Here is an 11976-nt window from a genome sequence, read left to right as displayed (position 1 = left end):
TTTCCTTACAAACAATTTCCATGCGAATATTTTCAAAATTTTCAATACACTATCTTCAGTAATACATATATACGGTACAGTATATTAGATTTACGAAAACATTCTGTAAGGCTACTAAATAAATAGGCCTATACCTGAAAATTTCACTTTTCTATACGAAAAGTTGAGAAAATATTTATTTTGAATAAAAAAATCAAACTTGTGAAAAATGAGCATTAAAATTAAAACTTACATTCTTATAACGCACTTATACTTCTCAGACAAATCTAAAAATTAACATGGATACAGTTTTAATAAGTTCTCTTCCCTTCATCTATTAAATCAGTGCTGGCCATCCCTGTATATATCTCGACCTCTACCTCTTTCGTCTGTCTCTTTCCTTTCCGCTGTAAAGCGCTCAGGCTCTCCTGAGCTCTAAAGCGAGCGCTTGCTCCTATGGGCTTCAATTGACATGACTGTGCTAGAGCAACGAGTTAAACGGACACCATTAATTGAAGACCTCACCGGAAAAAGGATGTAACATCAGATTCTTGAAACGAGCAATCTACGTTCCAACCATCCCGTATTATAAAGATAAATACCAACTTCACGATATCAGTGTCACGGGATTGATGTTTGGAGTAAGAGGAACGATACCTAACTTCTCTTCTCATTCTGTAAGACCCTAGGGCTGCACAATTTTTTCTAAATGAACTGGCCCTCCTCATAATTAGAGAGTCAGTCAAACTCTTACGGAACCACCTACATGGATTCTAATTCAGTGTACTGAAAAAACTGACGCACCACTATCATTTTTCTTTTTTATTAGCTTTCATTCCTTCTTCACTTGTTTGTAACTTTTCTTATTCTGTTAACTGCCATTGTTTGTTTGTTTACTTGTTTGTCATTTTTCTTACTCTGTTATCTTTCTTCATCTATTTGTTCTTTTTTGTTTTGTATGCTTTGTCTAATGGCAGCCTCCAATTTGAGGAAGCTCTGATAAATAAATAAATAAATAAATAAATAAATAAATAAATAAATAAATAGTACTAGTAGTAGTAGTAGTAGTAGTAGTAGTAGTAGTAGTAATAACAATAATAATAATAATAATAATAATAATAATAATAATACTTAGAACTTATAAAACAGTTGTAATACCAGTTGTCCTTCATGGTTATGAAACTTAGACTTTCACTTTGAGAGAGGAACAGAGGCTAAGGGTGTTCGAGAATAAGGTTATTAGGAAATTATTTTTGGCTAAGATGGAAGACGTTACAGGAGAATTGAGACAGTTACACAACGTAGAACTATACGCATTGTATTCTTCACTTGATATAATATTAGGAATATTAAATCCAGACGTTTGAGATTGGCAGGGCATGCAGCACTTATGGGCGAATCCAGAAATGCATATAGAGTGTTAGCTGGGAGGCCGGAGGGGAAAAAATCTTTGGGGAAGCCGAGAGGTAGATGGGAGGATAATATTAAAATGGATTTGAGGGAGGTGGAATATGATGCTAGGGACTGGATTAATCTTGCTCAGGACAGGGACCGATGGCGGGCTTATGTGAGGGCAGCAATGAACCTCCGGGTTCCTTAAAAGCCATAAGTAATAATAATAATAATAATAATAATAATAATAATAATAATAATAATTAGTAGTAGTAGTACCGGTAACATCAATATTATAACATATATAATTAATCAGAGCAGATAATCCGCATGTTAACATGATGAGACAGATGTTGAATTCAAATCGTCGCGTAATTCCCTCTGTCTTTCTTTTCCCGAAGACTTTACTAAAGCTACAATTGGAAATTTTCGAGAATTGCGATGTCATGAATATGAATCATGAAAGACCCTTTCAGGACGGGGAAAAGGTGTTGAGATGTACAGCGAAGTAACAGCCGCCAACAGTTGGAATGCTAACAAGAAAGGACTCTCGACTAGTGAATAAATATCTAGCCTGAAAATGACAGCAAATTTAGCAGCTGTCCGTTCCGTTCTCGGCAGATCTCTTGACGGTACCCGGTGCAGGGATGGCTGCCCGAAGATCGAAACTTTAGCACACGTCTTGGGATTCTGTGAACAGGGATTGCTCTTGAGGAACTCTGGACATCAATCTTATACGATCCAAAACTGCTGCCGCATTAAGAAATAAGGGCTGGATAGTAGAAGAAGAAATCTCCTGTCTAGCTGAAAATGGGTCAACGAGACGAGTAGATATTTTAGCGTACAATGCTGACACGAAACAGGGCATCATTGTGGACCCAACGATAGGTTCTGAAGTAGGATGCCATCAGTCAGCCGAGGTCCACCATGAGAAGAAGTCGATTTATTAGCCTACAGTCAACTATTTCAAGCTGAAACATTCCTTAGTTCACATTGAGGTATTCGGCTTGTTCATAGGTGCTCGAGGGACTATATCAGCTTTTTTGGAAGAATTCTGACGGTAATTTGCTCTGCCAACATCTCTGAGGGATGACATTGTGATAATTGTGTTAAAAAATCCTGTCAAATCCTGATTAATCATATGGTGCCACATTAATAACAATATTTGTACTTTTTCATGCCTTTTTTGTTCTTAAATTTCATTACCTATGTTTACATATGTATATATATATTTTTTGAGGATATACTGAGTCCGTAAGGGCTACCCTCAATGGGGAGTAGTTTGTAAATCCAGTAATAATGATAATAATACACAAATGGAGATTTTTTTATAATTCGGAGCATGTCTGAAAAGTGAGTTTCGTAAAGGAATGAAATCACAATATTTTCAATATAATTTTACTGTCACAACATTACACAGACTGTCAGCCATTTCTCCACATATATGTAATCTATATTTAGAGATTTGTGATGTAAGGTACAAGTTCTCGCACTGTTCGTATTCCAGCTCTGTAACCATGCAAGAAAATGCAAACCACATGGATTTCAGGTAGTGAATTTGGACCATCTACTATTTTATTTTAAAACATATTGATGAGAACTGTTATACACAGAATATCCATGTGGACAAAATCTACTGTCAGCGTCTCAGTAAAGGTAAAGGTCTACATTCACTCAACAGCTCTCTATTCGATGCACATCCCCCCTCTGTAGTTGACTTCATCTCAGAGCTGAGATGTAGACTTCATTTCCCTCATCGAAGTAGTCTGCCGTCAGAGTTCCGATTCAATTATCATCGCCCCAAACACGTGCCTAGTCCCTTCAATTTTTACCTTTTACATCTTTTTTTATTTCAGACAAACCTAAAAATTCAACGCAGAATTTACTTCCTGAACGCATATAGCTTTTAAGAATAAACAAGGTTATTGGAAAGTCAGTTCAAACTTTAAAGCGTTATAACAATTATAGCTACTTGAAATAAGAAACGAGAACATTGTGTGTTAGGTATACTTGAAGTTTATTTTACAACATTACTCGTATTTTGATAATCTCATAGTTACAATTTTGTTAAAACACGATTAATGAAAATTTAAGACACACAACAATTTAATAGAATTGTCCATGATCCATTCGCAATTGAATGAATGAATGAATGAATGAATGAATGAATGTTAGCCATGATGTCCCATGTTGGGCACAGGCCTCCTGTGATGGGATTAGAACCCCCTCGACAGGGATGGCTCAAGTGTACTCGCTTGGTGAGCCAATCCAGGCGAGTTTGTCGTGTATACTACTTTTGTGACATTGTTAATAACCCTGTTCAACTTTAACTAGTCTCAGCACTGTTCTTTGTTCATTTTTTTTCTTGCACTACACACATTATACTGACACTGGCACTTTGACAAACACTGATTGCTATTTACACTATTTACCTCACACTTTCTCAACACTGACTTTACTATTTACAAAACTTACCTTACACTTTCACTAATACTGACTTTACTATTTACAATATCTTAACACTGATTACGTTATCTATTTACAATGACCTTCCCTAGTTCTTTCCACAAAACTCTGTTCTTTGCTGTCCTCGACCATTGTTTCCCCGCCTCTTTGGTAAACATGTCAGACCATCTGAGCCGTGGTCTTCCCTGTCCTCTCTTTCCAACGTAGGGATCCCACATCGTGACTGCATGAGTCCATCTTGCCTGATGTAGTCTCACCACATGTCCCCCCCCCCACGTCCATTTCGTTGTAGTGGCTCGTTCTGCTGCGTCAGTAGTGTTCGTCAGTCTTTGCAGTTCGCAATTATGTGGATTTAATTAGCGAGTCTAAGGAAACTGGTTCTGTTTTGCTGAGGTGGTTCAGAAAACTAATGAAAAAACGAAAAATAATAATTATGGGATTAGTAGTGTTAGTTAGGTGGCAAGGAACTTGAAATAATACAGACTGAAGTAACCTAAGTTTATACCAGCATAAGCTAAAGTCAGTGTTGATCTCTAAGAAAGTAACAAGCAGAAAATAATTATATCATTTTGCTTTGTTTGTGCTAGCAGAGACTCAAATTAACATTAACTGGCTAGACAAAGTTTTCTGGACAGACGACGCAACTGCAGAATTTGATCTCAAAATGATCTCCAAGTCTTAATTCTATCGATATGGACAAAATCACGATCCTACTCGCAATAGTTGCCGAGTAAGAGGAATTAATCACTTTTCTGAGAAAACTATTAACTTTCCACCAATATGGTTTACAATTTTTGTTACGTACGATACTTATAAACTATTCGCTCTGAAAATCTGCAGGTTTATTTCACTTCCAACCTTATACACTCTGTGCTCCGTAATTTTTGGGACACTCCAATAACTAGCATATACAGGGCAGTTACTTTAAGGTGACAGCTCTGGCCTGGCGACGCAGTGGTTTGGGCGAATTCACTGTTTGTTCGAAGGGGTGTTCATTTTAGTCTTCCCCTGGCTGCGCTAGCGGTCACATCTCGGGAGCGTTAGTGTGAGCGTACAGTCGCGCTAAGGGCGTACTACACCACCACTGTCTTGTATATTGCAATTTAGTGTGTTTGTTACGTACATTTCATTTAGTTACTTAAATAGTTGTAGTGCTTCTGTTTTGTATTATTTAGTATACAGTATTTATTGTCTAGATTCATTGCTATTTTCTATTTGTGAAAATGCTGCCTGTTAGAAGCAAACTGAAAGTTCGGGTATTGCATTCGCAGTCGCGAGAAGTCGTGAGCAACGTGTAGCGCTTTATGAAGATAGCGTCGGAAGAAAAAACGTAACAAATGTTGGAAAACTTGTAGCAGAGTTTACCGCTGTGTTAGCCAAATAATGAAGGAGACTAAAGACATTGATAATCGGCGCCAAAATCAACTGTGGACAGCTTTAATGAAGCTGTCATAAGACGAACCAAAGCACGAGTTCTATATTTCACAGAAATAGCGGCCCACTCTTAAAAAATATATTATTGAAATTGAAAGACTGTCGACTTTCAGGGAGGTATCTCGACTTTGAGGAAAGTTATTTTGAAATTAGGATTCCATTGAAATAAAAACATAAAATAATCGCCAAATTCTGGTCGAGCATCACAGCATTAGGGCCAAAAGTTTGCAGTATTTGAGGAAAATAAAGAAGTACAGAGAAGAAGGCCGCTCCATCTTTTACATGGATGATGATGATGATGATGACGGTGATGATGATGATGACGATGATGATGATGGTGGTAGTGGAAAAGGTAACAGTGAAGCACTGATGAACATTACCGATATTTCCGCATGAGTATATTTCATTGTTAATTAGTGATTAACTGTTAAATATAGTGATTCGATTTCTGCTCAGTGTATTTCCACATTAGGTATTTCCACATTAGTTTACTTCTTTATTGTTTATTATTGTTCCGAACTCCTGCTAATTGTATTTCCATTAGTTTACTACTTTAGTGTTTATTAGTGACTATTATTCCGAACTGCTGCTCATTGTATTTCCACATTAGTTTACTTCTTTAGTGTTTATTATTGTTCCGAACTCCTGCTCATTGTATTTCCATTAGTTTACTACTTTAGTGTTTATTAGTGACTATTGTTCCGAACTGTTGGTCATTGTATTTCCACATTAGTGTTTATTAGTGATTATTGTTCCGAACTACTGCTCATTGTATTTTCACATTGGTTTACTTCTTTATTGTTTATTATTGTTCCGAACTGCTGCTCATTGTATTTTCACATTGGTTTACTTCTTTATTGTTTATTATTGTTCCGAACTCCTGCTAATTGTATTTCCATTAGTTTACTACTTTAGTGTTTATTAGTGACTATTATTTCGAACTGCTGCTCATTGTATTTCCACATTAGTTTACTTCTTTAGTGTTTATTATTGTTCCGAACTCCTGCTCATTGTATTTCCATTAGTTTACTACTTTAGTGTTTATTAGTGACTATTGTTCCGCACTGTTGCTCATTGTATTTCCATGTTAGTTTACTTGTTTAGTGTTTATTATTGTTCCGAACTGCTGCTCATTGTATTTCCATGTTAGTTTGCTTCTTTAGTGTTTATTATTGTTCCGAACTGCTGCTCATTGTATTTCCATGTTAGTTTACTTCTTTAGTGTTTATTAGTGACTATTGTTCCGGAGTATGAAGTGAACATAGTGACAGGAGCTCAAAATTATGCAGACGCTGCAACGTGAGACTTCATTTCTAATATGACTGTATTTCCCTCCCTCCATTCGCTCCGTCTCGGATCGGTCTCCCTCCCACAGTCGAACCTTCTCCTCTCTCGCGTAGACGAGCTGTCACCATAAAGTAACTGGGCTGTACTCGTACTTCGTCAGACTTGAATAAAAACTGCGTCGTAATAAAGAATTACCAAATAACAAACAACCAAGATATCACGAGAAGTGACTTGTAATGATAATTCAGTAGCAGTGCTGGCGTATGTTGATCAACATTCTTAGGTATCCGTAGGGATATTGCAAAAAAAAAATCAGTTAGGCCTATATCCAAAAGTTCAGTATAACGAATTTTGAAACAGCATAAACTGTAGTATCCATTCAAGTTGCGTTTAGTATATGGTCTTATAGATGTCTTAGAGATATGGTCTTAGAGATGAGATACTCACAATTTTGCTTTTGAACTAATGGTTAAAATAGATTAACATCGCAGTTCCCTATCTAAACTTTTATGAACAGATGATGCAAGATTTCATAACAAAGAATAGTGAATCGCCATAATGTAGGCCCTACACTACTGGTCTGTATAAAATCCTCTTTGGGTGCGAGAACCCAATGATCAAATGTGTAGGGAACGTAAGGAATTTTTAATGGATGCTTGTCAGATCCATAATTTATCAAGGAACTTCAACGACCGCCATATATATCTGCAGTTCCTTCAGAATTATCTAGTTGACTTCTTGTTAGAACTACCTCTTGAAGATAGGCTTCAAATATTCTTTCAACAGAATGGTGCGCCAGCACATAATGTAGCAGTTATTTGTGAATATCTAAGACAAGGAATTTCCACAAAGATGGATTGGAACCAATGAACCAATAAGGTGGCCAGCAAGTTCTCCAGATTTATTTTTATAGGGACACTTAAAATCAGAGGTATACGAAACACAGTCGCTTTGCATCTCGGAGACGCTCATGTATCCCTTGAGAATGTCGTATTGTTTCGCAGCCTTCCACAATACGGGCGCGAAGACTCTCTACATCTTGCACCGGGATTTCATAAACAAGAAATTTTAAATGCCCCCATAAGTAAAAGTCTAACGGGTTTAGGTCCGGACAGCGTGGAGGCCAAGGAATTGTTCCACCTCTCCCTATCCATCTGTCATGGAACCTTTCATTTAGCAACCGACGTATTCAAGCAATGAAGTGAGTCGCACGACTTTTGTACGTACAGTTGCAAATCAACACCGGTGGTAAACCTAAGAATTACGTCACGACTCCACTACCATTAATCAGACGTAAACACTAATACAGTCATATTACAAGCTGTTTGTAATCAAGCTCTTGTTTGTAAGCTGGGGGAGGACTAGTTGTAGAAAATTAGCTCTAACACGGAAATAAAGCATTTCCGGACCAATGTTAATATAACATACAGTAGGCTACCTATTTTCATCCTCTACATGCGAGAAATATTTCTCTAAAGTTTTGACATACCATTTTGTTAAACATGTATGTATGTATGTATGTATGTATGTATGTATGTATTTTTTAATATTAGTTGAACGGCATGTCCCATTACAATAAAGGTAATACTACATGCCTTGCTACCTGTATGTTTATAATATAACACATTATGTCTCGTTTCTGTCACTCTCTAGGCGTTATGTAGGTCTGTTATTCTGTTGTGAAAATTTGAGTCTTTCATTATATCTACTGCCTACTCTTATCTATCCTAGATTAAATTATCCTACGTTTACTCGTCTAAATTTATAACAGTGACATAGTTTATGAATGTATGCGCATGTTCTTGCATTATTTTAACCCCTTTACTCCCACTGTTCCCAAATGGGAACATGCATTATTTACGGCGTAAATGATTTGAGAGGACCAATAATCATCTTATTTTGTTTCTTATGTGTCAATAAGTAGTAATATAAGAAACACCAACATTTTTAATAAAAAATAATTTGGGCATAAATGGGTTAATATCAATTCTGAAATATTTATATTCCAATCACTGAAAGTGTCTTGGGATCAAATGGGTTTAAGCTTTGTGAAAGTCCACTTGCCAGTTTTCCTTAACATTTACCGCTGGAACGCTAGTCTTTCTTCGTCCAATTTCGGGCACTCGAAAAGGAGGTGGTCGACGGTCTGTTCCTCTGCTCCACACGCACACGACGGGTTGTCCCTCAGCTTGAATCTGTATAAGTAAGCACCGGTTTTTCCATGTCCAGTTAGAAAAGTTGTGACCTTCCCATTCAGTGGAATGTTAACGCGTAACCTGTCTTTTACACTGGGGAAAAACGATTTTGTCACTGCACCATTTTTCGTGTTTTGCCATATATACGTATGTATGTATGTATGTATGTATGTATGTATGTATGTATGTATGTATGTATGTATGTATGTATGTATGTATGTAGGGCCTACGTATGATTATTTATGACCTAAACATTTTTACAAAACTCGAGTGGAAAATTTCTAGTATGTGTTTCGCTCGACGGAAAAAAGAAAGAAAGAACGAAAATTGAGTAGAAAAATGTAGAAATAAATATCATCTTAACCTCAACGCTTTTAAGATATCAAACTGCAAAAACTGCACCGAGTTACAGCGTCATCCCCGGCCTTAACGTAGCCAACAATAGAAGGTCGAACGCTCCTGTCTTTTCGCACGCAAAGTACGTCACTACCTTTAACGCAGGCCAATTCTTTATTTGAAAGAAGCAACGATGAGCAGTGTAAATCTTGAGGTATTCGCCATGATGGGATGACGGATCATTACACTTTCATAATTCGAAAACGGCGAAATGTAGGACTTTTTATTATTATTATTATTTTCCATAGCTTTATAGTAATATACTCTAGAGCCTTGTCTATTGTATTTCATAATAATAACCTGTACATATCGAAGGATATTATACTCAAGACAAAACGAAATTATAGGCAAACTAATTCGTCATACTGGCAGAGAAGCATAACATTTCAAAGGATTTAAGGACTTCAGCATAGGTTTAGACACATATTCATAGACATTCTTAGCGCGAGCTTCCGGTGGATGATCAGCGAACTAACGTTTTTCGTATTCATAAATCAGTGTTAAGGCTGGTTCACAATAAAATGGGAACGGAAACGACAACGAGAACGGAAATATTGTTAAAATAAATGTATTTAAATGTGATCATTCACAATTAACTATTGTTAATGCTCACATTTAAATACATTTATTTCAACAATATTTCCGTTCTCTTTCTCGTTGTCGTTTCCGTTCCCGGTTTATTGTGAACCAGTCTTTAGCGATATGATATGAATCCTATACAAGTAATCAGTCGATAGCCGGGGCTAGTTTAGCACGCTCTTAACGCGGGCTAGCAAAATGTCTATGCATAGCATCCGTAGAGATAGAAGCCATTCCACGGTGGTTTAAGCATGACCTTGGATGCGCTGTAGACGAAAATGAGTCTACTCCGTAAGACTTCCACGTGCTGCCGTCCTCTTAACCTGCGCGAGATGACAAGGCCATGCTTCAATTACGGTGGAACAGCTTCTAGCGTCATTCGTCTTCACCGGATTGAAATCCTTGCGGCTGGAAGGTCTGATGAGCTTTGGATTGTCAGTGTTAGCAGGTTAAGAATACATTTTATTATATTACGAATGAAGACTAATCACAATGCACTGAATAATATCTATGGCAAATGATAAAGACCAAACAAATCGTAATAGCATTCACAGAAGCAGTACTGTATACCCACCGGAGTCATGGCGTTCCCGGTCTGGGCTCTTGGCCATGACTGAAGTTCTCTTGGAAGGCATGGGCAGCGAGGGCTTGGGCCGGTTCTGCATCGCCGCCAGCGCCTGCTGGACTGCCTCCTGGCGCACCTCTGCTCATGCGCACACCCACCATCAATCAAAGAAAGAGAAAAGACAAGCCAGCCAATTAGAACAAACTCAGCACTCATCGAGCAAAAAAACCAAAACCAAAAATTGAGCATCACTCATACACTTACACACTGAAGTCACCGAGCCTGTTTATGCCATGTCGTTTCAATAGGTATGATTTATTTTACATCCAAACAGAACAGTAGAATTCTTTTTATATGATATGGATTTCTTGGCGAGAATACATGCAAGAGTGAATAATGCCATATTTTGTACTTGTGGAGTAACAATTTGCAAGGGTATATATTTCTTTATGCTCGACCATGCCGAAATGTAGTAATTATACACCTGGTAGCAGACCTTTAATGCATGTCATTAAAGTACACCTACTCATTAAAGGTCAGGTCTTTCAGCCAATGACGACTCAGGTTACAACTGTTCAGCCAATGACAGGTCAGCTTTCTACCGTTATAAAACCGCAAGTATCGATTATTCTCGGATATGCAATCGAAAGAGAATTAGCGAAAAGTCACGGAGGCTGGAAATCCAATACTGTCGCAGAAGGTTATGTTGTGTTACTATAATAATTAGCGTTAATTGTAAATAATATTCAAATAAATTCAATTTGTCATCTCGTTTTTCAATGTCTAATTTAATTTCAATGTAATCTCTGTAGGTTCTTATGGCCTAGCAAGGTCAATGTGGACATCTGTTTCTCGGAAAAAATCAATACTTTCGCGTCTGCGCACATCTCACAACATACGGAACATTGCTGAAGGTCAGATACAATTAAAATTAATAATATCAAATTAGAAATATGGTCGAGCATAAAAAGTCGTATGAAACTCGCCTATAATGGTAATTAATTAAGAAGCTCGTATGAAAATTATGAAACTCGCTTGCGCTCGTTTCATAAATATCCATACTCACTTCTTACTTACCTTCATTATAGGCTCGTTGCATAATATACTATTTTCTTCTTTTCACTAAATGCTTATGTGGTTCCAGTGATTTGAGTCAACATTGCGCTGACTTCTGCCTAAGATCGCAATATAAAGAACAAAGAGCCATGCTCTAGGAATGATTAGAACCAACGACCGTGTTTTAAAGCTGAGTAACTTTGCCGTGGTGTACACCGCGGCCAATCGAAAGACCGTTAATGAAACATCATCATAGTTCCCTCCCTTTCCCTTATCTTCGAATTACTGTTCATCTATTGTTTTTTCTACTTTACTTCCGATCAATGTTTTTTTGCCATTTTTACCTTTGCACATATAGTTTTCGAAAGTTACAAAAATTGATTTATTTCGTTTCCAATGTTATACTCTTACGACAAATACTGCAACAAGTCTGTTGTGTGATTTCCTTTTATATATATACAGTACAGTTTAATCCGTTTGGGTATGGATAATATTAATTTATTATTATAAAGCTATTATGATAGTAGGAAAATTTCTTGCTGGTTAAATAATGATTAAAGTATAGGAGTTTCCATATATGGCAATCAACAATGCATAAACTGAAAGGACAAATGAAAATCGTAGATT

At 37.0% G+C, this 11976-nt stretch overlaps 1 protein-coding gene across 15 annotated transcripts in view; it reads right to left on the bottom strand.

The window, feature by feature from the left end:
* DIP2 (disco-interacting protein 2) overlaps window positions 1–11976 on the bottom strand; it is a 686249-nt gene that overhangs the window by 82708 nt on the left and 591565 nt on the right. For 14 of the 15 annotated variants that reach the window (XM_069833532.1, XM_069833554.1, XM_069833546.1 and 11 more), the window contains one exon: window positions 10303–10431. The exons of the other annotated variant lie outside the window; for it this stretch is intronic. In XM_069833532.1, coding sequence (XP_069689633.1) covers window positions 10303–10431 — 129 coding nt within the window. The remainder of the gene's footprint in view (window positions 1–10302; window positions 10432–11976) is intronic. 15 annotated transcript variants of the gene reach the window in all.

Source organism: Periplaneta americana, chromosome 1 (genome assembly GCF_040183065.1).
Source record: "Periplaneta americana isolate PAMFEO1 chromosome 1, P.americana_PAMFEO1_priV1, whole genome shotgun sequence".
Classification (NCBI taxonomy): domain Eukaryota; kingdom Metazoa; phylum Arthropoda; class Insecta; order Blattodea; family Blattidae; genus Periplaneta; species Periplaneta americana.
Note: the sequence above shows the minus strand (reverse complement) of the source record. Positions and strands in the feature narration are given on the sequence as shown.